Source organism: Aulonocara stuartgranti (genome assembly GCF_965226115.1).
Source record: "Aulonocara stuartgranti genome assembly, chromosome: 7".
In the NCBI taxonomy this organism is placed as follows: domain Eukaryota; kingdom Metazoa; phylum Chordata; class Actinopteri; order Cichliformes; family Cichlidae; genus Aulonocara; species Aulonocara stuartgranti.
In genome coordinates, this window is record NC_138945.1 from 3,620,573 (window position 1) to 3,646,756 (window position 26,184).

The 26,184-nt window shown below is 39.4% G+C and overlaps 2 protein-coding genes across 3 annotated transcripts; both read left to right on the plus strand.

Annotated features, from left to right (window-relative positions):
- The first annotated feature begins 96 nt into the window (after positions 1 to 96).
- Positions 97 to 7,285, plus strand: LOC309712087 (troponin I, fast skeletal muscle-like). Of its 2 annotated transcripts, none has more exons than XM_082542681.1 (7): positions 97 to 437; positions 3,489 to 3,521; positions 4,435 to 4,474; positions 4,559 to 4,687; positions 5,138 to 5,227; positions 5,871 to 6,044; positions 6,915 to 7,285. In XM_082542681.1, the coding sequence occupies exons 2-7, from the start codon at positions 3,514 to 3,516 to the stop codon at positions 6,987 to 6,989; spliced, it is 516 nt and encodes a 171-aa protein (XP_082398807.1). In that variant the 5' UTR covers positions 97 to 437; positions 3,489 to 3,513; the 3' UTR covers positions 6,990 to 7,285. The 2 variants fall into 2 exon arrangements, with proteins under 2 accessions (XP_082398807.1, XP_082398806.1); XM_082542680.1 differs by lacking the exon at positions 97 to 437 and adding an exon at positions 1,424 to 2,324.
- Positions 7,286 to 8,626: 1,341 nt separating this feature from the next.
- On the plus strand, positions 8,627 to 12,458 carry tnni2a.4 (troponin I type 2a (skeletal, fast), tandem duplicate 4). Its single transcript, XM_082542677.1, has 7 exons — positions 8,627 to 8,720; positions 9,691 to 9,723; positions 9,905 to 9,941; positions 10,046 to 10,174; positions 10,789 to 10,878; positions 10,966 to 11,139; positions 12,094 to 12,458. The coding sequence occupies exons 2-7, from the start codon at positions 9,716 to 9,718 to the stop codon at positions 12,169 to 12,171; spliced, it is 516 nt and encodes a 171-aa protein (XP_082398803.1). The 5' UTR covers positions 8,627 to 8,720; positions 9,691 to 9,715; the 3' UTR covers positions 12,172 to 12,458.
- Positions 12,459 to 26,184: the final 13,726 nt, after the last annotated feature.

Sequence of the window (26,184 nt, forward strand, 5' to 3'; positions counted from 1 at the left end):
CTGCACTTTTTTCAAGGCGGTCTTTTTTTATTTTAACGGCTAATTTAAGTTGGGCTAATTTATACGGGCTGTTGTATATTCACTTACTCCTGAGTTCAATCAGGTTCAATCAGAAATCTAAAGCAGGAGAAGCTTCTTTCCAGGTGTAAGATGACTTTAACATAACTTACATTTCCAAATAGGCAGTTAGAAACTGAGATGTGTTGTGCTGATGTTGAACCACCAGATGTCAGTAGAGAGCCCTTTCGTCCTTTATTTGCTGGCTCCGTTTTCTTCTTTTACATCTTCTCTTTTTAGTTTGAGTCCTAGAAGACTCAGCTATCTGACTCAAGACTCAACTTTTTTTTCGTCATACCTGGAAGTTATTGATCAATTGTTTGTAATCAAATCATATTTGATCACCAATAAAGCTGCAGCCACACAGAGTTCTACAAATGGTGAGTGCTGTTACTCTTTTGACCTTCATCACTCTTTGTTTAATCACTGCATTCAATTTGTCTTCATTCCTTACAATATTCACAGTTTTTATGTTAAATAACTCGTATAAATTAAGTAGGGATTTCTCAACATAGTTTATCGGGTATGTTTAGATGTTTAGATATCTTTCCATTTGTGAATGTCATGGCTGAGAGGGGAACAGCTAACAACGGTTGTGTTAAACATCAGAAATTGATTTTTTCTAAACTTTCAAGTGTTTCTCTTTTGATTTAAAGTTCTAAGGAAGAATGCAGTCAATCAGACTGTTTTCAGCTTCTATTAACAATAAATCAACAATAATAACAATAAGTCATCGTTAATGCATTCAGTGATAGAAACAGAACATAAAGACCAGAAACAAAACGATGATTGGTCAAGTTACATTCCCTGTCTTACTTTCACTTTCCTGATTCCCTCTCATAGGCAGCGACCTGGTGTGATGAATTTCAAACTTAATGTGCATTTTAAAAAAACCCTCAAATACTAATATTTGGATAGTCAAAACAAAATCGAACATTTAGTACATTCGTATTGAAATATTAGTGCTTATTAATGTGCTTATTATAGGTAGTAGCACAGTGTAGTACATCAGTATTATACTGGTGTTGCATCTATATGTGGTAAACATAAATATCAAACCATCAAACATTATTTCACTGTTAGGATAATAATATGGCTTATATAATTCTTTTTTTTATTTGTAATGTAATCCACCAAAAACTGAAGGAAGGAAATTTTCTTTCGATTTCCGTCTGTAAGCAAAGAGGAAAAAGCCAAAATGATGCCAAATTAGTTGTTTTGCTTCATTTATACATTTTAACTTACATTTACACGTTAATTTGTTTCATTTAAATATTAGATTTTTATTTATGACTTTTTAAAAATTTTACAAAATATATGTCCAAATTTCAAAATGACCATCAGCATTATGGCTTCAAGCACATAAAACTCATCAGTATTAAACTGTCTTCTTAAGTCAGACTTTGTTTGATGCCATTTTGTCAGATTTAGTTTTGTTGTAGTTTTTCTGTTTTTGATTGCTCTGTATTTGGCACACTGACTCTACCAAGGGTGTGGAACAAAATCCACGGCCCCCTTTGCTCAAAGAGCTGATTTTAAGTTGTACTGGCTGTCAGTTTTTATGGTTTGATTTTGTGTTTAGCCTCTTAACGTTCACCACGTCACTGGTGGCCCATCGAGGGTGATGGTTCTTTTTGTTGCAACAATCCCACAGTTTATAGGGACATTTGCTGAAATTACAGGATGTTACCTTTGACATACAGTTGTACTTTCATTTCGGCATTAACATTTTAAAAAGGGGTGAATTTAATTCACCCTCCCTCTCCCCCTCACCCCTACACTTAACCCTTAACCTTAACCCTGGACAGGACATCAGTGATGTCATGTGCGTGAAGAGTAACTTGGTGCTGAAGCCTCATTTTAACGACAGCTGAACTTGATTGTGTCTAACAGCTTCAAATGCTGTTCTCAGAGCTCAGTGGGAATCAGTGAGATTGAATTACGTCAGCCACTCCGTTTGACTGTTGTGTGACAATTGCTTCGTCCCTCCGCTGGCCTCTGCGGGTGGGAACCTGATAGCGTCTGTCCAGCCTCCCGTCCAGCCTCTCATCCAGGGAGGCGACTTCCTCCAGTAGAAATTTATGAGGTTCCTCGTGGTATTTCTGGAGCCTGATGACCCACTGGTCTGAAGTAGCTCTGCTACCATAAAAAGGGCTGGCTTTCCTGCTGAGCCAGCACTTTATAGCCTATATACTCTGTTTAATCTTTACTGTTTGAGACTTAGCTGTGTCTCCCTCCCTGTTCTTCTTCCTCGTCTTGCTTAGTAGGTGAGAATTTCTCCTATAGCTTCACTCACTGTCAGGGAACAATACAGGGAGGGCTGCTCAAGAGGTGGGGGGTCCGGGCATTCTGGAGAGGCTTTTTAAGCACGAAGGACTAATTTTTTTGTTTTTAAAGATGTTGCTGCAGCTGTGACCTCTGACCTCTGATGTTGTGTTTAGAGAGAGAGAGAAGGAGCAGTTAGCTGGAGCTGACACTTACGATGGCTATTCAGACAGCGGACGATACTGGACATGCAGACGGGTTAAATGTGGATTTTGGTGTTGCAGAGCTTTTATTGATGTTTGCTTTGCAGCTTGCACGCTGTTGACGAAACTGTCAAGATTTGAGGCTTGAAGCAATGTTCGAAGATGCGTTTGTTTTACCACTTTAGCTTAAATCTGCACACAGAGTTGGTTGGAGTTTTTGGATATTATAGACCTGCCATTCCTCAAATCATTTAGAGATCACATCAAATCCAGATAGATCATATAGATCATACCATCATGAAAAAAATTGAGAAAATGGTTTTATTTAGAGGTGAAGAAGAGTCGTTTCCTGCACGTTCTGCTGACCAAGTTTAAGGAATGTGTGTTTTTCTATAATCAGTCCTAAATGATTTGAGTCTTTCTATGCATCTTTGAGCTAAATTAGTGACTCTTAGCTCACAGGACTCAGTTTGTGTCTTTTAGGTTGGGCTGTGAAAGTGAGGATTTGTATTTTGATGATGGATGCAGACTTTATTTTTAAAAAAGCCTCATTCTCCAGATGGTGACCTGGGCACACACTTTGGTGCCTGGCATGGCTGCAGGATGTTGAAATCTGTTAGCTGCTCTCACTGTGCACTCGCTGCCACACTCGGTTCATCTGCCGGTGACATTTAGTGCTCAGATCGTTGGCTCGCTCCAACAACTTAAATTCCAGGCAGAAATGTCTTCAGAGGGGACAACTGTCGAGCGCTCCTGGGTGCCTGACCCCTCCTGTCCAAAATTAGCTGGTTTGTGGCAGTGTGATTTTCCATGATAGTAAAGCGCATCGTGTTTCTCGCTGGAGGTCAAAGGGCACCCAATCAATAACAGGTGTGTCCAGCTGAGCTGTGAGTCAGGCAGAGTCAAGGTTCTGTTACTTTTCACTCCTCGCATTTGACTAACGAGTGTTTTCTGTCTCTGCAGGGTGTGAAGATCACAAACAGCCAAAATGACTGAGTGAGTACAATTTTACTTTTTTCATTTTCTCCTTATTTGCTTGCCTTCCACCTTTTTTCCAAGCCTTCTTCTGTGTTTTTCCTCCTTCTCCTTCCTCTTCTTCTTTACCTCCTTTTGTCTCTCCCCCATCTTCTTCTTCTTTTCTTACTCCTGCTTCTGGTTCACCTTCTTTAAGATGATTGCACATGAAGCACTTATCAGTGGGAGTGAGAGGTGCTGACAGGTGGATTTGTATTGTCAGGTTTGCTGTGTGGCAGACGGGTTTAGGACCAAAACACAGAACTCCACAGACAAAATGTAAACTCCAAAAGCAGCTTTATTGCAGAACCTCAGAAATTAGCCACGAAACACACGAGGCACACAGCTTAAGGGAGAACATGACAAAAGGGAAGGGACGACTGAGACAATAAATACACACAGAGGATAACGAGGGAACAAGCCAACTGAACATGACACACACAGGACAAGGAACTATCAAAATAAAACAGGAACTACCTAACAGTGAGACCTGGACAAAGACATATGAGCTTGACACAGAAACACAAGCGAAGCGGAAAAAACGAGGGACAAATAAACCAGTCTGAAACCAAGAAATGCTGCAGTACCACCAGAACATGTGAAACCAGAACACAAACAGCTCTAAGACAAACTCTAGGTCAGCTGCTCGCACTTGGAACTGAAACCAGCACCGAATAATGTGACAAAGATGATCACAATTAAAAGCTAAAGAAAACTCAAAACAAACCCCCAACCCTGGGTCAGCGATCCATGACATCTATAGCTTCGCGCAGAAGCAGATTTTGTAGACATAGAAAGGTGTTGCGTAAAATAAGGAACTGAATTACCAAAATGCAGAAAAATTACAGTCGGTCATTTCAGCTCTGAAGGTAATTTTCTAATCTCTGTCTCACAGGGGAAAGAAAATGACGTCCAGCCGCAGGCATCATCTGAAGGTGAGGCTTAAACCTTTTGTTTTCTAAAACCTTTGAATTTTTGGAGGCTCTCTCTTCACTTTGCATGTTTTCGTCTTCCTGCAGAGTTTGATGCTGCACATCGCCGCCAACTGGCTCGAGCAGGAGAAGACAGACATCGCAGCAGCGAAGGAGGCCTACTTGGCTGAGAACTGCCCACCTTCTGACCTCAGCGGAGACCTGGCTGCCCTTACGGTTAGAACGAAACTGTGTCATATGCTTACACTTTCTTATGACCACAAGAAAACATCGGGGCGTTTTCCTCATTGTAGTGGAGCAGGTTGCAAAAAGTTGAGTTTAGGACATCAGAGGAAGGTGAAACATTTGTGTTATGAGCTGGTTAAATCTTACATTCCATTACATGTCCGTGATTAAAAAGCTATGAATATTTTCTAAGCAGTTATGTGACCTTATTTTACATTTAGCTGAAATTCATAATTTTCAAAATAAAAGTATTTTAATGCAATGTACTGATGCCAACCATTTATTTCTTACAAATTCATGTTTTAGCTAGAAACCACATCTATGAGGTAAAAGAGAAATAAACATGAAATATATATAAAATAGAGGAATTCAGATAAATACCTCCAAAGTGAACATCCATGCTGACTGCTAATGAAAAGCGTTCGTTCTGCACTTTAAAAGGACGCCTGCAAGAAGCTCCACGCCGCCATTGACAAGATCGACGAGTCGAGATACGACACCGAGATCAAAGTGCAGAAAGCCGACAAAGAGGTGAGAGTTTGAGCGAGATTATGGAAAACTCACTTTACTTTTAGATGTTTTTAATCTTAATGTCATCGTGTGTGCATGCTTTATTTCCAGATCTAGTTCCTTTGATCGTTCTCGACTGGGTAGGTGTAGATTTCAGTGCTAAATATCAGAATCAGAGGCTCTAACACTACTGAGTGACGACTGTGTCGACAGTCAGCAGGTCTTTTTTAATCAAAAAGTATGAATTGGAACTATTATAATGCATGTTGAGAGGCAGCTGGATAAGTATGAAAGAGCTGGAAGGAAAAAGGAGGCGTAGGTTTGATATGAGGGCATTTTTGATTTTCATAAAAGTCTGAAACTCAGTTAACTGTGTGCTGCTGGAACATGTTTCATGTGTTTAAAATGGTTTTTATATTCCTAGCTGCTAAATCAGTTCAGGACTGTAGGGGGCAGACGTCTGTCCCAGTTTTCATAGGTGATAGTTACAACCAGGACAGGTTGGCAGGCCATCACAGAGAGACACACAACCATTCACACTCACGTGAACGGTTCACAGCAGCTTAGAAACCTGGATGTCTTTGGAGTGTGGGAGGAAGCCGGAGTACCTGCGGATCTGACTGGCTGCTTTTCCAGCTTTTAACGAACGATTCTCGACCTCCAGATTGAGGATCTGAAGCTGAAGGTGATTGAGCTGGCCGGTGTGAAGAAGCCTGCCCTGAAGAAAGTGCGCATGTCTGCAGACGCCATGCTGCAGGCTCTGCTGGGCTCCAAACACAAGGTGACCATGGACCTGAGGGCCAACCTGAAGCAGGTCAAGAAGGAGGTGAAAGAGGAGGTGAGACACGAGGCTTTCACAGCAAGGAAATCGGCTTGTTTCATCATCACTGTGTCCTACTGCAACAACTTCAGGATTCAGTTTAACTCACTGGACCGAATTCATCGAAAGAAACAGAGCGTAGCCACGTGTTAGGAACTAATCTGAGGTGAACGCTGATTCAGCAGGTTTGCAGAGCTTCTCTCCGTCATTATCACGCGTCACGTTTGGCCCAGCAGCTCGATACAGTGGATCTCGAGTGATCTCATTATTTGAATAAAATAATTTAATTATTCTCTAAATTTAAATGATTTCTCTCTCTTCTCTAAAACTGTAAATCAGATTTCTGCTACACAAAATGAAATAAATAAATAAAACGACAGTTTTACAATGCACATAAAAAATGATCATCAGCAGTGAAGTTAGGCATGACATGCGAACCGTTATAGAGAGGAAAATTAAAACATAGAGGCCTAAACATTCAAATATTGTACAAGTTAGTGTTTCTCTTAAACTACATTTATTTATTTTCATTTTTATTTGTTGCACATGTTTTCATCTATGCACAGCTATCATTTGGGAGAAGACTGCATTGAGTCAGGCAAGCCTCAGGCACAAGTGTAAATGGTTATGGCTCTGTTATTATAGTTTTGGATTTTCTAATTAGTTTTATTTATTTATTTTGTTTGTTTTTTAATTTTATTTTGAAGTCAGTTTAGTTTCATTTAGTTTCCAGATCAGTTTAGTTTTTATTGTTTGAACATATTTTGCTTTTTTTCAGTTACTTCAACCAAGGAGGTTAAACGTTATAGGTTCAAGCATAAAATATAAAAAATATAAAATGTTTGGTCTCAGTTTGAGGTGTTGACGAGTTCTCCTCATTCTTTCCAGCCTGCAGACGTTGGCGACTGGCGTAAAAACATCGAGGACAAAGCCGACAGGAAGAAGATGTTCGAGAGCTCCTAAAAGCCGCCTGGATCGGCGGAGATGGTGGAGGTCGGCGGGGGCGTTTAAGACTGAGGTCTGAGTGACTGAAGGTGTCTCTGGGTCTCGTCTGGACCCTCAGGGACAAAAGTTCAGACAGTTTCTTGATGATTTTTTGGCTGTTTTTGTCACGCTGTCACCCCTGCGCGTCAGAGAGACTGAACCAAAACAAAGTGAATTTAACTTCGTCTGCAGTTGAAACATCTGGCAGAGAAACGTCAGTTCAAAATGTACAGCTTTTCATGGAATCGTTAGCAATAAAAGTTTTGAAATAAGGATTAATTTGTTGCTACTTGTATCCACTTAGTAACAGTTTAATGCCCTTCAAATTGATTCCTTAACATTTTCACACTGACACCTTAAAGAAATTCGATTTTTGACAAATTTATTAGAAAAAAAACATTTAGAGGACCTGAGCTCGTTCTGAAAGAGGAAAACTCATTTTCAGCTGAGAGAAGAGATTCTCCGACATGACTTTTCCAGTCTGCAGCATAAAAACTATAAAACTGATAGTTAAGAGAGCAAACAATGAAACCTATATAAATGATACTTCTTTTAAAAAAGTAATTACATTTCTAAATGCACAATAACATTTACAAAAGTTCAAGCAGTTTTTGCTGTTGAACCCAAAACATCATGTTTTCAGAGAGCAAGCAAAAAAAAAATCCTTTTTAGATATTTTCCACACAAAGAAGCAACGATTCAACCTTCTCGTCTTTCTAGTTTTCAAACAGTTTCTACATGTAAAGAAAAAACATCTGATTCCAAACAGTTTAAACTTTAGACTATTGAGATTATTAAAGTAAGTTCATCTTACCCTGTTGCAAGTAAAAAAATCATGTTGCAGAAATGTTCACATGTTGGAAGCATTTCCATGTTTTTATTTTTAAACTATGTTAGCGTAGCTTTGTGTAATTTGTGGCTCAAAATAATCCTTCTTTAAATTAAGCTGGGCTTGGTGTAGCCCCTCATTTTAGGAACTTTCTTCTGAGTAGCTGTGAATCTCAAACAAAAGCTTTGATCAGCAGGTGGGCGGTGCTTATTTGGTCAAAGGGAGAACTTTGTGATGACCCTGTTAGGGCTAGCCAAGCTTAATGACATCATTCGGAGCCAATAATAGACACTTGTTTTGTAAACCCGGGTGTTTAGAGGAATCTGCAGCCTAAACTTTAAAACACATACACTGTCCTCGTTATTTGAAATTTTGGCCACTTTTCATAGAAAAATTCAAATTAAATAATTAAACAAAAGACATAAAACAGTAAAGAAGGAAACACATAATAATTTAACGTTGGGTTTTACAGGAAAGCTGAAGATTTCCATTTGTTGTGATGCTGCAGGGCTTAAAATGCTCCTTTTGAGTTAAAGATCAAAACATATATTAAATCTGTCCGAAGCCTTCTGAAGACATAAAACGTGTTCTGTTCATTCTCCTTTAAGTTTATTCCATATACACAAACACAGCATGGAGGCATGAAGGGTTCTCACAGGGAGGGCGTTTTGCAGAGCAGGGCTGGGCCGGGTGTATTTCAGGAGCTCGCAGGCCTATTGGTCTGCCTGGGAATCCATTTCCATAAAGAGGATCTGGGCAATTTGCTGAGGCATCGCAAACCACCATATATACCTATTCCATTTTTCACTGTCTGTGGCTTTGGCAGTGTCTCCTTTTCTTCCACCAAGTGTGTCCTGTCCTCTTCTTCCTCCTCTCAATAGGTGAGAAATCTTCCTTACTTTATCTTTTTTCTTTTTCTAATATCTCCAGCATCTTTGAGCTTCTCTGAGAGCAGCATCTTCTATTTTATCAGATAGAATAAAAAGATGCTGCATGCAGCCACGTCTCAAAACGACTGTGTTTTGAAAAGACATGATTTAAAGCAGGATTACAGCTCTGACTGTTCCTCACTCAATCCAAGTGGCTTCTTTACATTTGTTGGTGACATTTGACCTTTTTCTGTCAAACCTAAATTTATATGACGTGTTCAGCTGCTCTGCCTCAGTCTTGTCAAAGACCTGATTTCAGCTGTTTTGCCTCAAATTGTTCATTAACTTTTTGGATGTGCGTACAACAGAAATATGAGCTGATCAGAAGGCCTGGAATTACAAAAATCTGATTCTGGTTTGGTAAATATTTTCTGGTTCCCTGAAAATGTTTATGTATAAAGTTAAAAACTGAACAACACTTGAATCATTAATTAATCTTATATATGTATATATACCCTGCCTAAACAAACAAACAAAAAAAGATGTCTAACCTAATCTTCTAATCAAAAAGTGACATTAATTGGTCATGAAGACATGCTATCAGAGTGCCTCAGAGACACTATGGATAGTTACTAAAGGTTAGCTACTGTCAGCTAGTTCATGATGTCATGTTAGTTAATGATATTCCACTGGAGATTTTTTCAAATTAATCCTTCACTCGATCACGTGTAAACCGCAGAGACGTGACACACGATCCCGGCCAGCCCAGTTTAGTTCAGTTGACGTCGCTGCTCTTCAGCTGTGGCCTCAGATCGCGTTACGGCACAAATATTCCCGTCTATCCATCTCCATCACAGCAGCAGAACATGCTGATCTCAGAGAACCTCACACTGATTATCTGAACATCTCTGGTGTTCAGCAGGGCTCAGAAAGACCTCAACGTTTCCTCCAGTCACTCAGTTTTATGTTTGTCTTACTGCAGGTTGTGAACCCGAAAAACCGCCAAGATGTCTGAGTAAGTGCGAAGAACATCCTGTCTGATTGATGCACACTATACCTCATTTATATATGCACCGAAATCTGCCTCCTTTTAAAGATGCTCCCTTTAAATGTTTAATATCTGGATCCAAAAAAGATGTGAATTAGAAAAATGTAACCTTTACAACTATTAATGATCACAACTTCCTCTCAAACAGGAAAAAGATGACTTCCAGCCGCAGGCATCATCTCAAGGTAAATAAGGATTATGAAAAAAAATTGAGTTCTTCTGCTGCTGAGTATGTTTGAGTGCAGACCATTAAACACGAGACTGGTTGATGATGATTTCTGTCCTGCAGAGCTTGATCCTGCAGATTGCTATGAACTGGATCGAGCAGGAGAAAAAGGACACCGAGACGGCCAAACAGGCCTACATGGCCGAGCACTGTTCTCCTCCAGACATGAGCGGAGACCAGGCCGCCCTGATGGTGAGAGAGACATCAGGGTTTATCCGAGAAAAAAGAAAGAATAAAAAAGAATAAAATGTTTCTTTTAGTAGTTCAGGAAACAATCAGCTACTATAATAGCCTATTCATTTAATTAATTAATTTATGCTGTTTATTACTGTATTTATTTCATTATGTTGTTGTTTTGAGTAGAAACATGACTGTTATTATTATTTTGGCATTTAAGTGCCACCATAATGCAGCATGGAAACTGGACACTTAAAGGATGCTAATGAAATGAGAAGCTAGCCTGACCTTTGCTGCTGTAATTCATCATAAACATAAATTACCTGAAAGTGTTAAGTGAAGCACCGAGTGACCTGCTAACATTAGCACTCCTCTGCCAGAGGAATGTACATCCTTTAGCACCTAGCTGCTTTGATCGGCATGGCTAGCAATGCGGTAACTTGCATGTCTCTTCCCGTCTTGTGTACTTTTAGAAGCAAAAGTAGTTTAAAACTTTATATGAGCTTGAAACAAATGATTTACTCACTGGTTTTGTTACTTTAACAGCACTTTTGATATAAAAAGGGAAGGCCGTATAACTCTAAAGCTGTGGGAAGATCATCTTCTGGGGTTTCTTTATGCATCAACAGGAACTCTGCAAGAAGCTTCACGCCGTCATCGACAAGATCGATGAAGAGCGGTACGATGCCGAAGCCAAGGTGCAAAAGGCTGACAAAGAGGTAATCTTCCTCTGGGAGCATAACAGGATTAGAGTGGCCTCTAAAAAGTAAAGAAGGGTAAATATAACACTTTCTTTCTGTGCATAGATTGAAGACCTGAAGATCAAAGTTGTGGACCTGATAGGAGTGAAGAAGCCTGCCCTGAAGAAAGTGCGTATGTCTGCTGACACCATGCTGCAGGCTCTGCTGGGCTCCAAACACAAGGTGACCATGGACCTGAGGGCCAACCTGAAGCAGGTCAAGAAAGAGGTCAAGGAGGAGGTGAGTTCACAGACAGAGGGTGGTTTTGTCAGGATAAATCGACATGTTTGCACTTTTAGTTCCAGCAGTGATGGATTTTTATTCTTTCTTTACATTACTGAGTTTACTGATGTGGTGCCAGTAAACCTGTTTTAATATCTATGAAGCAGCTTATCATCAATGTGATGACCTTACACTATCAGAATATTATATATAATGTTCTCCAAAGTTTTGGCATTCATGACAAAATAATTCTGACGTGCACAAAAAAATAGTTGGTGACTTGGACGTTAAAGCGTCACGCGGTTAGACGATACACCGTGGCCTTTGAATTCCAGGCTGAGATTATATTGCAGATTTCAAACATAAATCAATTTTTACACAGCCAAAAATAATATGCACACCCAGGGAAACTTGGTGGCAATCTGGAAGAGAACATTTTTGGACTTCTGATCAGAAACTAGCACTGGAGCCTTGTATCCCACACATTTGCTCACAGATGAAATTAAAAAGCATTTTTTTCTTAATTTCTCTTAAATCTGTAATTAACAACTGAATCATATTTGGTCCACAAGTTTTTGGAGGACGTTTTGGAGACTTCTGCATCTTTTGTGTGTTTTTTTTCCTGAAAAACTTGAATAAATCTCACAGTTTGTGATGCAAAGTAAAACTCATTCAGGAAATTAATATTTTTTTTTTAAAAATTATTAGGAGTAGCATAATAAAGACTGCTTTTTCAAAAAACTTAATTCCTGTCAATTATTTCATCAGTCAGTCTTTACAGTATTACAGAATTTTTCTACTTCTAGAAACATAAAGTCACATGTAAGGCATGTAAGGGCTGGTTTTCCATGTGTCAGCTGTCAAAGTGCAGAAATCAGCTGATTAAGTTCAATCACCTCTCTTTTTAATAAAACTAAGATGTCTAAATTCCCGATTTGTTTGGACTAACTCGCTGCTTCCTGTCCTCTGCAGCCTACAGAAGCGGTGGGTGACTGGCGTAAGAACATTGAGGACAAAGCTGACAGGAAGAAGATGTTCGAGGCCTCCTAAATGTTTCGCTGCTCTGCTTTGTTTTTCTGTTTACATGAACTCCATGTGTCCTATTTGTGCTGGTGGAAGAGCGCGTTTGCTTTATGTCACACAGGTCTGAAGAGCAGGTTAGCAAATCTGAGAGGCGGGGAGTTGAATTTACCTGAGGGTTGTTATTTTGCACTTTGTCGTAGTCTGGAGGGAGGGGAAGGTTCACACAACAACACCAAGTCTTCAACTCCACACAGTCGGGGAAACAATCGCACACAATGTTCATTATACACAATAAAATCACGTGTCAGAGACAATCATGCTGTTTTTGTCTTTTTTTTGCCCAACTTTCATCATCATCATATTTACAGGATCACTGTAGAGGCTGAAGTTTAAATCTTTGTCTGAATCTGTTTTAAAGCTTTTACCATGATGCCAGGAAGAAACTCTGATTCCCACCTTTATGTCTTATCTTTGTTATCCAACCTAAATGTCCTCAAATTAAAATGAATTCTTAAAACAAGCCTACTCTATACATGATCAAATAAATCTTGGTTCAAATGGTAACTAATCTGCACAATCTGATTTTTACCAAAGATTTGAGCTTTTTCTTCATAAATCTATGAAGTTTTAATTGCTATGAGGTTGTATTTTATTGTTTTTATGAAATAAGTTGTGGAATAATTCAGATTCCGTACAGTCAGAATAGGACACCTAAGTTTGGTTTTTAGATTTCTCACCAGTGCTGCTAAATGCAACCGTTGCTCTCTGTTGTGTAATTTATGAACCATTAATGCATCTATCATATTTTCATGGTGCACTGTAATTGTATGAGCACAGTTTTTTATTTAAAAAAATAATAATGGGAAGAGGTTTTGGTTTATATTAGCTGCAGTTTATTTGTTGAGTGTTTAGATTTCCAGCATCAGGTCCATCAGTACCAGCAATTTGTTTTCTGTCTTTGTCCTTGAACGTTTTGAACTTCTTCAGACATTTGTTGGATCGTTTTGAATCACCTCATTTTCTGATGTGATTCAAATCTTTTGTGAAGCTAAATTGAGGAGAAATGTTACATTTAAATAACCATAAGGGTCAAACAGTGAAAGAAAAACAGCATCAAAGATCTAGATTTCTGCATTCAGCACCAAGGCTTATAAGACAAAAGTGTGAAATATGGATTTCTAGAGCAGACCTTCTTGACAGCATTAAACACTAGCAGCACTATCTCAACCAACTGCATGAGTCTGGAATTATTTCCATTTAACAGCTGAGCCTTGTCAGTATGTAAGTGGTGGAGTTCCTTTCTTCCTCAGTGTTATTAGAGAGCAGCTGTTGTCCCAAGGAAGACCCCCATCCACCAACCTGCAAATTATGGCAACAACTGTTCCTCTAGCAACAGTCCATCTTTGTTTCATCACACAAAGGCCCAGCAGTCCATCTCTGAAGCAACCAATAAATTAAACCAGTGAGTTAATTTATTGACATTGTATCTGTTTTTTTCAGTATTTCTAATGTTTTTATGACCTGGAAACATAAACTGCTTTATGGGTTGCAGGGATGTAGAAGGGATGTAGCCGCCACAATGATCAGACAATATTGAGACAAGAAGGCATGTTGTGTAGATAGCTTTTTATAATATGACATTATTTGATATTAAATGTGTAACTACTGAGAAGTGAAATGTACATCCTGGAGAAACTGAGCCATTCTCTGTAGAGTCTTTTAATGCAGCTGAACAGACAACAGCACCCACTAGCTACTTGGAACAATCCTTAATAATGCTGAAATTTAACTGTAACACATTTAAAAAAGTGTTTTGCATAAACATTTACACTGTCAATCAAAGCAGCCAAAACTCTAATTTAAAGTCTTGCTGACATTACTCAGGGAGAGGTTCTTTATTTCATTTTACTTATTTATTTATTATAAAACGGTCAATGTTTTTATTTCTGCTGTAAAGTTATAACCTGGGAGTTTAAATGCACTGGCTCGCTTTTGGAGTCTGCCTCAAGTGGACATTAGAAGAATTGCAGTTTTTGGCCACTCAAATTTTCATCCAGCATTTGCTGCAATTAAGTAAGAGCAATTTGATGGGTGTTTTTAGGTGTACCAGCACAAAATACCTTGTTTGTCATGTTTTTAATGTGACGGTAAAGTTTGATAATGATCAGTACTGTTTTGAGTGTATTTAAAAAATATTAAGAGAACTCTTCTTATTAAACACAAAGTCCTTCCTCATCTCAAATTGTCTGATCATTCAGGTTTCCTCTCTAACTTTATAGGATATTTTAAAGTGCCTTGACATGACTGTTGTTGCATTAAAAAAAAATTCATAAAAAAAGAGTGAAGTAAATTTAAATAAGGGTAAATTTGATTAAAAATAAGAGTCATGCACAGCCATCAATCAGTTAAACACTCCATTGAGACTTTAATGATTTATCTCACTGGTTGCAAACACGCCCCACCCTCCCTCAGATGCCCTCACACTCCTTGTATGGTGCTCTGAGCTCTGCCTCCAGCCTGCCGGGGCCCTCGAGGCTTTGGTTTCTTCAGGGGCTAACTTTATCCCCTGAGACTCATGGGGAATGTGAAGGAGATGCCTACGAGTTATATTTGAATCATCTGACTTCAATAAGACTCCTTAAAGAAAAAAAAAAGAAAAGAAAATTGCAGCGTCTTCCCTCCATCACCGGCCTGTAGGGCTGCGACTGACACCTGCTTTTAAATTTAGTTTGAGTGCTTTCAAGCAGCTGCTTTTCCCGATGACATCTGTCTGCCGCTATGTATCTGTGACTGTATTGTGGAACGCACATGGATAGGGAATTTAAAAAAAAAAACTATAAACATAAATGCAGCTCCTCATGACACCGTTTGAAGCTGTAAAACAAAGTACAACAGTGGCGCTCGGTGAGGTGTTGCTCCTGCCTCGTCCTGTTTTCACCCACATTTCAGCTTTCCAGCACCCTCGTTTCTCTGAAGCCCTGCAGTTACTTGGATTTACTTCCGTTCTCCATCTGTCCACCAGGTGTCCTCTAACTACACCATCCTGTGTCTTGTGGGCTACAGGGACAGTGAGGCGACATGTTATCTCATGGCTTCAAGATTAGCGACGATGAAAACGGAAGTTTCAGTTCATCTTTCTTTTCTTTAACCCGTAGACATGTGGGGTCAAATGACCCCACAGGTTGTTCTTCTTCAACATCTTTAAAATGAAAAGTTGTAATATATTCATATTCCAGGTATTCCTCATAAAATATGTTTGTAACATGAGGCCATTTGCATTTTTATTTATTTTTTCGTTAATTAAAAAAAATGCAGTTTTTGTATCACTACCCCACTCTTCCACAAGTGGGTCAGAAATGACCCCAAGCAGTTCCTATGGGATCTTCTATGAAACTTTAATTCTTAGCAACTCTGACTGTCCCACTTACACTTCTGATGGATCAGGAATTCGTTTTTACACAGTAACATACATGATTTATAGTTTTCTGTGCATTTCAAACACTGTCCTTTCTGATGTTTATTTTTAATATCTAAAGTAATATGGCTGCCATGAGGCCAGCTAGGATCCCTGTGGACCTTGCCCTACAAATGATCCAGGACGGATGGGATGAAGAGTCCATCGGAGGCATTGACTGACATCTCAGATATAGAGGACCCAGACTTTTGCAATGCAATAAATGGTACACATCCAGAGGATGGAACAGCCCCCCCCCCCTGCAACAATCAGAAACCCCCCAAAAGTCTGAAGTCTCTGAGGAGCAGCAAATCCATGCTGTTCCTGCCCACAGCTGAAAAAAAGCTCAAATCTGAGGTGCTGCTGTAGATGGAGGTTCGTGGTCAAAAGAGGGCGTGTTTGCACCGCTTTTTACTTTGAGTGGAAGCTCAACAGTGCGAGGGCTCTGCAGCCGTTTAGATCAGACAGACTTTAAATGTTGACTCAATGCAAACGGCCTTTTTTCATGTGAGAGAAAAACTGTGCCTGCATTATGTGCGTATGTCTTTCTTTGTTCTGTTCTGCTATTTGCTTTTGTTCATGGGGGGGAAATAACTTAGTTGAGTGTTCCCGGTTTGTTTTATTTTTACAGCACTTCAGAAAGAATAGATGTTCATTTAACCCCATTTTATTCATCAGATACTTTGTAGTTACTTTACAGACTCAAAGGGACCCAAAGGTTAGAGAAATTAGATTGCTGGTTCATAAGTGCCAGAAACTGCAGTTTTTCTAATGTCCACTTGAGGCAGACTCCAAAAGCGAGCCAGTCCACATAAACTCCCCAAAAAAGTATGTGCCATAAAAAATCTGGGTGGGAAATCAGAAAAGTGACGACTGATTGAAAAGGTTAAGAAGTCTCAGACTGAGCTGCTCGAAATAGCTTTTTAATGAGTGTGTGGATCTATGAAGAGAGCTGAGTAAGGTGTAGCCACCCAGCATGACCAACCTGCTCCCAGTCTGTCACATCAAATACGGGTGTTTTGTCAGATGCTGTTGATGTCTGAGATATATACAAAGGATGCGCCTCACTGTTGGTGCTGTGACACACTAGGTGTAGAAATACTGAGTGCACAATGAGGCAGGACAGCAGAATACAGACCTGTTTTTCAGGAGACTCTGATTTGTCTTCTTTGGTTTTACTTAAGTATGAAGTGATTCAGATAGGTTTCAGAAAAAAACTTTGATAAGGTTCATTATCAGTACTTTGTGAGTACCAATTTGGAGATGTGGAGGTTCAGAAGGAAAAAGAGGTTCACCACCAGAAAATCCACCGCTTAAAGAAAAGAGGAGGAAAAACTGCACATGCGCTCGCTGCCTGTCCTGTGGCATTACCTGGACAGCATCCATCTGTCATCATCAGCTAATGCCACCAATCTGCAAAGCAAGCTAAAGAGGCACCAAAAATCCCCTCTAGAAACAATTATTTCAGAAAGGGAGACAATTGTCAGCGTACAGTAGTGTTCACAGTGCAGACATCATGCCACAAACTAGCTGTCAGAAGTACAGCCTTCAGACTGAAGCCATGTTAGATAATGTGGTGTCTATTTTAGATGGATATGAATACAAGTGTACTCATATTTTGATATTGATATTTTGTGTCCTTTGGGCCAAAACCTTTGAAAACTGCTGGGTTAAAATATGCAACAGTTAACTTGTATGTTTAAAAATGATGCTGAAGGGTGAACTTAAATGATTTGGGAATGTGATCGATGTCACTGGAAATTGCAACACGCCAATATAAGGTCACCTTGGTGTGTTTTTCTTAAGTCTGCAGAAAGAACAGTTTTATTCTTTCGGGCCTGATTTTTTAATCCACAGGGATTCATACTTGTAAAACCTCCCTGTCACATGGAAAAAGGACATTTATTGTCATGAATTTTTATTTAAAAGATGATGGCAGCATGATGAGAGAACGTGGCTAGGAGTGGAAAACCTGGTCATGCAGTGTGCTGACATATACAATTTTAATGCAAGTGGGTGTCAGCATTAATCCAGTATCAAGACATAAGGCTGAAATGTTTCTCTTTGTAACCTTCCCACATTATAAAAATCGATTAACATAAATGAGTTTATTATGCTGGGACCCAAACATCCAGGAACACGTGATAAAAACATCATAATAATCGTCTTTCTCTGTAACAGTCTTTTTTTCAAGGTTTTTTTAAATGATTTCTTTGAACATTTTTGAAATGAAACTGCACTTGCATGAAAACACTGCTGAAGGTGTGAATTCCTGCTTCCTTTCCTGTTGCACCGTGTCTGTTACTGCCACCTTTCTTTTCTTTTCTTTTTAAAGTAAATTTAGTTCACGTTATTTCCTGCAGCCATCACTCACTCTTGCATATTAAAAAAAGCTACTGAGGTGATTTTCCATCTCCTCACTCTGCTGAATCAGAAATATCGCTCAGCAGCAGGTCGTCTCGCCACAGGCCTCATGACTGTAACCCAAGCAGGTCCTAATAACTGACCCAGGCTGTAAAGTCATTTGGGTTTATTATGTCCAGCCTGCCGGAGGTCGTCGTAAAAGTTCAAGGAGCACTGTTACATTTAGTGCCTGCTCAAAACCCCATTAACTTTCTCCCATTTGTCCTGGATCCCATATGGCTTCACTTCAGATGGAGAGCAGCAGTTCTCCTTTTCCTCCCACAGCTGCCCACAGCCTCTCTGCACGCTAGTTGTCATAACTGGATGGAAGGTGATGGATTTCTTTTCTGAACTGAGCAGTTTTGCAGTCCACTTTCTTCTGCAAGGAGAAGGATGTTTTTGTATTTTTAATATTGTGAATGTGACAGACTGTTGAACTGGTGTAAATCAGTCAGTCAGAGCAGACAGAACAAGGTTTATCTGATTTCAGACTGTACTGCTGCCTTTGAGAGATGCCGGCTGTAGATACTATGGATATTTAAACTGAGGAAATAAAGCTAAATTAGGTTGTAAGGAAGCACGTGGACAAAACTGTAATGCTTGAGCTGATTAATACCCCTCCACTAAGTACACTTCTTCTTATTATTGGTGCTATCTGAGCCCAAAGTTTGCTGGTTGCTGATTTTATTAAACACATCTATTTACCAAGAGCCTAGCATTCCTTCAACATACATGAAACCAGACTTGGTTCCAGATTAGTCCTCCCAGTTTTATCTATTTGAGTTTTATATGCCTTCGTTAAGTTATTGTCCTTTCAAAAATTTCCAGATGCACATAAACTTTTGGGGTGACTGGGTGCTCTGCAGTCCATCTGAGCCTCCAGTTTGTTATACTCGTGTGATTTTTGCATGCTGTGTCTGCTCGAGGATAATCAAACAATGCCCGGAACTATTTGAAAAGATGGGCACGGGTGCAGTTCAGCTGGACTCGGCACGGTCCACATGTGTTCCCCAGCACGGATCTACGATGCTTCCTCAATGAGAGCTGCTGCAGTAAAAATTGTTTTGTTCTTGATAAATATGTGAGAGGAGAGTGTGTCACCACTTTCATAGCTAAGCCACAAAATGCATAAAAACTAGATTTTTCTAAATCTAGATTTGTTAGAGAATGTGTAAAAATGCACTTGGACTTGGATGGTTAAGTGCCATGTTAGGACAGGCCACCAGCCTGAGAACCTCTGGTAATTTTGTTTGTGCAAATCTGTTCATAACTTTCTGAGTAATCCCACCTGCAACCATGAAAAAAAGAAAAAAGAAAAAATTGGCTTCACAAGTTTGGCTCAAAAGTATACATACAAGCTCAAATATGTGCATAGGCTACACATAAATCTTTTAATAAGTGGTGCTGAAAGTTGTAATAAGCTAAAGACTATAAACTTCCTGTTAAGAAACACAGTGAAAATGTTCAGCTCAGTTCCTGAATCACACACATCTGGAGACCTGTTGGCGGCTTCCTGGTATCCACAGGTTGCAAGCCCGCTGCTAGTGGTTGTTGAAGATGATGGCAGTCGCTGTGAAACTCGCCAGCTGGTTGGGGAATACGCATTTTCCACGGTGATCAGTGATTCCCAGATGATTGTTGGCTTGTCTCTAGGCACATGTGATGCCGACTAGCTACAGGGACTTTTGCACAAATCTACCCGTCACCTAAACCAGCCACATTCTTAACTCTAAGCCTTAACACACCTTACGTGGATGGTACTGCTATCTAGTGATTATTTAATTATGAACGGGGTAGTACAGATTTGGCATCAAAGTAGAACTTTGTTGAGTGATTGTGCTTTTAGCATGGTGAGACATAACATTTAAAGCATCAGCGTAATGACTCATCTTGACATCATCCAAAATCTAAATCAGTCTGTTTGAAAATACTGGATGGATGGACAAGGAGATTTCTAACATTAAACAATCTCTTGACGGTGAGATTGTCAATGGGTGTTGTCAATGGTTTGTGACATTAACAAGGCTTTTTTTGCTTTTTGCAAAAATATGGATTCTTCCGTTACTACTCCAACAGAGGTCGATTATCTTGTTAATAATTTTACCTCCTCACTACGTTTGGTACGATCGTAAGCAGAGTCATGTGTAGCCCTACTTTAGCTCCACAAACAGCCAAGATGCAGTTTGTGACACAAACCTTGTCAAACACAAACAAAAGTAAATTATAACACAGATGATGATGATGATGATGAGTTCATGATGAGGCGAACTGAAGAGGAGAGCGACAGGTGCTGCAAGGGGGAATCAAACGTTGCTTGTGGAGTCCTTCGGTGCTGCAGGCGGGCACTATCCAGGTACGGAGGGAGAAAATGTGGAGCTGTTGGCGAAGTGTAACACTGCTGAATTTTGGAAAGTGACTTAGTCCAGGCTTAGAGTTTTGTGTCTATGTTTACATGATGGGAATTCACCGCAGCTTTAAAAAAAATATAGACTCGTATTTGTTTAAATTGTAGAGTATTTGAAGCCATTATATTGACTAGGTATCTTTAAAATATACAGCGTACACTCTAAAAATAAAAATACAACTCAAAATATTTAATAAGATGAAATCTAATGTTTTGTATTCATTATAAAGACAGAGTTTGAAATACACTAATTTTAAAAATAGATTTTCCAAGCACATCGAGTTTTTGTACAAAGTATCTGTATCGGATCAGTATCGCCGATACAAGACGGAATTTTACTTGGTATCAGATCAGACAGGAAATCAGTGGCATCGCACGTCACTAGTGACTCCTTTCAGACAAATGTAATTTTCCATGAGAACACAGTCTGACAGTTAATATACAATCTTCTAAATGTATTATAATAACAGATAATGTTCTGCCTCTGGATTTACATCTGGAACAAAATGTGCACCATCAGCAAGATGCCACAAATCCTTCGGTTGTTAAAGGCTGATCCAGTTACCTGCAAAATAAGTTTGGTATTCACCACTAATTACACCCCTAATCCAACTAAATACCTGCTGAGAGTCCAGACCACAGCAAGCAGTGTGATATTTGTGGTCTGGCTTATTGAAGCTAATAAAGATGAGTTTAGATGTTCTTTTTTATATAAGGAATTTGTGATGCAGCTGGGTGATGTGCTGCCATGCATGGAACACACAACTGTAAGGAAGCACGCTGTAACACCTTGGGTCCGTCATTACATTGATCACATGTGTCTGTGCTGCCACAACTAACAGCTTAAGCAATAAATGAATCTGGAGAACATTTTTTCAGTTTGTTGTGTGCCCATTATTTCCATTAAATTTGACTGAAAATATCTCATAATTTCCCATAATGCACATCTTTTTTGACTAATCACGTTAGTCCATGAGATATCTCTTGAGTATTCGTGCTAGTTCTCAGTTGCTTCGTATCTAGCTAATGCTTGGGCAGCTGCCATGACTTAACTGTGGCCTTTTTACCAAAAAATGCAATATTTAACCAAGTGGTTTTCATTTGTAAACCTAACCAGCGACTAAAAGCAAGTGGGTGGAAAGAAAAATAATATGCAGTAAAAAAGCAAAGAATTCTGCAAAACACCTTGGTCCTAACGTGCCACAAACAATGGCCTTTTGGGAGGTAAACCAGCAACTTACCATCCTTCCGACCTCCAAACACGGACTTCTTAGATCTCTAAGGCAAGACCATATTCTCCAGGGAGCAAATATCGCCACAGCTGGTGGTGAATCAAATAACTGACGCAACAAAGCATCATTATTGCACCTGGGGGTAAGAATGGCTTGTATATGCATTCTTAGGATATTTCTAGTCCTCTTCTTGGTTTGGTTCTGTCATAGAAATATCATGAATGTTGTTTTTAGTGGCTGGTGGAGACCAAACCTGAGCTACAAAATGTTCTAGTTTTATGAGATGTTCACTGAACTGATATTTCTGATTTCATATTTTATAGAACATTTATATATTTTCTCGATTCTTTGAGGGTATTTTAATTTTTTTCTCAAGCTTGATATTGCTTGCTTGGTTTATCTTTACCTCACTCTGCAGGAATGCATTGTTTCTACTTACTGCTGCTCTAATGAGGCTGCTTTCCTCTACCTGAATGCGCTATCACTACTCTCATACATGCTGTTAAGCTCTCAGTGGGGTCTGAGTGCAGTAAAAGCCATCCTGACTAAAGCCCATAAAGGCCTGCAGCTTGCACAACTGAACAAAAACAGAAAACAATGCAAACGGTTTAAATTTACCACCTCCACATGTCACTGAGTCGGTACGGTTCTTTAATACAGCAAAGCAGTCAGTTCTTGTGCTGTTTGAAACACAAGAGACAAATAACCCAGGTTAATTTCTCGAAATAAGTTACTTCAGATTTCATTCTTTAAACAGAATAAAAACTATTATGATGCCATTAGCCTTTTTTCCAGTTGATCAGAGCCTATATGAGTATTTTGTACACAACTTTACCTCTTCAGACAGAACTGATTTATGAACATGATCATTGGTCCAGAGTTTGAGTTAAGTGGAATCTGAGCTGCATGGAAAGCAGTAACATCCCCCCTCTGTTGGACTTACTAATATTTACCAGTAACTATTCCTAAGATGAGGACTTCAAAAAAGACTATATCCCAACTTGGAAAACCAAGAAAAGAAAAACCCATACAGACACACCCACTGGCTTGTTTTCAGTACTTGTTGTTTGTGATGTTTGTGGTGGAGAATGCATTACCACGAACACGCTTTCATGAACGCACCCTGAGTTCTAACTCCTTCCCAAACAAATCTCAAACTAGGGCCTGATGCGAGGCACCTGTGGCTTCTCTCTCTGGTGTTTATGGTATGTAGCTGAAATACATAATTTAACATACCCAAAACAACCTTATACACATTCATGTTTATTTCACTGCCTTTTGTTTTAGCTTTGATCTTTATGTTAGTCAAACAAATTGTACTATATGTGGAATCCCAGAGTGGTTGAGATCTGTGAACCTGTGTGTTGACACCCATTTTTGTTTGGATTGTGCTGGATCCTGGTTAATGCCTTCAAAGATTCACCTGTTTTATTTTTATTTTATTATTAAACCTACTCTTTGTTTTTGTTTGGAGTTAGTTTTATCTCTATCTGTCAGGAAGTTAGCCCTCGTCGCTGAGGCCTCCCACACTTACAGTATGCGGGTAAAGCTACTGGGCCCAGAGTGTAGACTGCACCATCTTGTATAGGAGCTCAGGTGAGTAGTTGGTAGCACTCCTCAGTGCCCTCTGTTTTAATATATAATTTCTAAGTGTGCGAGTGTGTATCAGTTTGTTGGAAGACATAATTACACACTAAGCAATGTATAGTACAATGTTATTTTTTTCTGCTTAATCTAAAAAAACAAAAACAAAAAAAACTTACTGTACCTTTAAAAACAAACAAACAGTGCATTACTTTCTATGAGTAATGACCCGGGCACTGTATATTGGATAATCCATGGTGATGAGTATAGATGTACCATGCTTGCTTTGATTATTAGAGAGTGATGTTATGTCGCAGTGGTCCTGCGCCACATGCTCCTGCGACATCTCTGAAAAAATATTAAGAAACATTGTCATATTCATTCTCCCAGTCTGCAAAACACAGACTGAATAAAATTCCCATCACAATTCCAACAAGGGTAAAAAGCTGGTCTGCTTCTTCATGACTACGATGGACTAACTTAACTGTTTAACTGTTTGTAAAACACTCTGTTCCTCTCTTTAAAGTTTGGGTTCACTACCCTAATGTTCTAATCTCATGCCAATGTCCCTGACCACCATGCAAAACTGAAAAGGAATGTCAGCCAAGGGAACCCCACAGTGTCCGAAGCTGAGAGTTCAGGATCTATCTCTTCTATGCCCCTTGGCGCTTTGCCACCCAGCTGAATGAAAAACTACAGTCTCTGCAGTTTATCCTGACTAAAAAGGTTTCATTATGAGCTGGGTGTCAGCAGATCTCTGCTGGCATGGAAACTTGTCTTTATTTACCACCACAGGCAGAAAACAAAGTGATCATGTTCTTGAGTAAAAACACCTCAAGGGCTTAAAAATGGGCCTAATATCAGGTTTATGTGTGATACCTTCACACAAACCCTTCAGAGAACTGAGGCGGTATCATCCAGAAGCAGATGTTCACTCCGTCATCTTCAGCCTTAGATCTTTTTTTCTTTTTTTCGGATCATCTTTCCCCTTGTCAGTTTGTTTCCACGGTTTAATCATCTGAAGAATCTGAAACCCAATGCCTCCACAGATATTCACAGCTGTACAATGAGTTGCTGTGGGTGTGGGGATTTACAAGTTATTTCTGCAGCTTGTGCAAGGATTCATGTGGGTCAATGCGATGTAAATTTTGTGCATAGGAAATGTAGCTATTCACGAGAGTCCAGTAGTCGAGTCACATCAGTAGACTAATTCTGGAACAATCAATTCCGGGTTCTCTCAGGGAACTCATTGCTGCTCCCAGTCCAACAAGACATGCTTGTTAGATTCATCGTTGATCCAAATTTGCTGTAGGTGTGAATGATTCTGTCTCTCTGTTAGTCTTGTGATAGACTGGCGACTTGTCCACGTTTGTGGGTGGATGGCTACAACATCCAGAAATCTATGCACCCAAACCTCCCAGCACATTTTTTTTAGTCGGCGCTGATTGTTTTGTTTGTAAAATTTTCGACTCCAACTGGAAAATAAAAGAAAAATTGAACCCACTGAAGTCAAAAAGGCCTCACATGTTGAATTTACAACCTGAAAAATATGACATCTCACTTATATGAAATCCAGTGCTTCCCGATTGCTGTTCTCGAATTTCTTATGATTGAATTCCCGTGTTAAACTCATCTGTCAAGGAGAGCCTGGGGTTGATAGGTTTTTTTGGTGTCAGGTGAGGAGATCTCAGATTCGCTGCCTAGCCCTGAGTGGGAGGTGATGAGAGCAGCCCTGGCACTGGATAGCAGAGAGGTAGGAACACATTCTGGGTTGCAGGTTAACACTCCCTGAGCTGGCACGACCCCTGCAACTATTGGGTCAACACATCTCTCCAGTTCTCTCAGAAAGCGGAGAGTTGGCAGTCGGATTTAATCCTGCTTCTGTGAAAATAAGCAGATTTTTTTTTTTTTTAAATCTCACAGCCCAAAAAATCTGCAGGATTTGTAGTACTTTTTGAAAAAATAACTAATTGTTTTGGCAGAGCAAGCTGTATTATATTATTTATGTTAGAAATGACTATTTTGCTCATCTGCTTTTGAAATGTTAAACATTTACCCTGCTTTCAGTCAATCATGTTCAATTAAGAGACGTCGATAAGGGTATACAGCTCTGCTTGTATCTTGGTTGCCTACTGCTAGTTCGCTTTGACAAATATGAAAAGCAGAGTAACATTAGACAAGACATGAGAGGTACACACATTACAGGAGATTTTCAGGAGAAATTGCAGGTTTTATTGTGGAAATTCAGAATGGGTAGACACACTGTTGCCATTAAATGTGGACGTTCAAATGTTCAAACTTGTTCCTTTTGGGAACAACACAACAAAAATGACTTCTGTCCTTTTCCCTTAAATATTTCTGTAAAAGTACTTTCATAATGAAAATCTTAAGAGTAAGCCAGCAAGCCATGAGTTTACCTTTGCAAATCATGCTGTGAGAACTGCTTCTGATACTGAATCCAGGTGTGACATCTGAAAGATATTTTACCTCTAGAGTGTAAATCTAAATGGACCAATGGCAGGTCGATACCTGGCAGAACCAGATAACCTTCAGAAATACAAAACAGCACAGCTCAGATTTGTTTGCTTTGAGCTGAAAGTGAACCAACACAGAGAGAGGGCTGTGTCTCTGCTGATGGATGGAAGTGTTTGTTCTCCAGCGAGGAAGGTGGAGGCGATAAAACACAGCTTCCTGTGTCTGTGAGCGGCTTTGTACAATATTATCTATAAGATATTCAGCTGTACACTTCCAGCGTGGTATGCTGATGGTAAATTTTAATTTAATAATGTAAATATCAGTCTGATTTTAAAAAATGCACAAGAAGTAATATCACCAATTTGCATGTGCAATCTAGTCCATATTAATCATAAAATAGATTTCGGTTTTTATTGAAATTTATATTTTTGCAGGACTTATTGTGTCTGAAAAACAATCAAATAGGAGATATACAGTAGGAATGGACA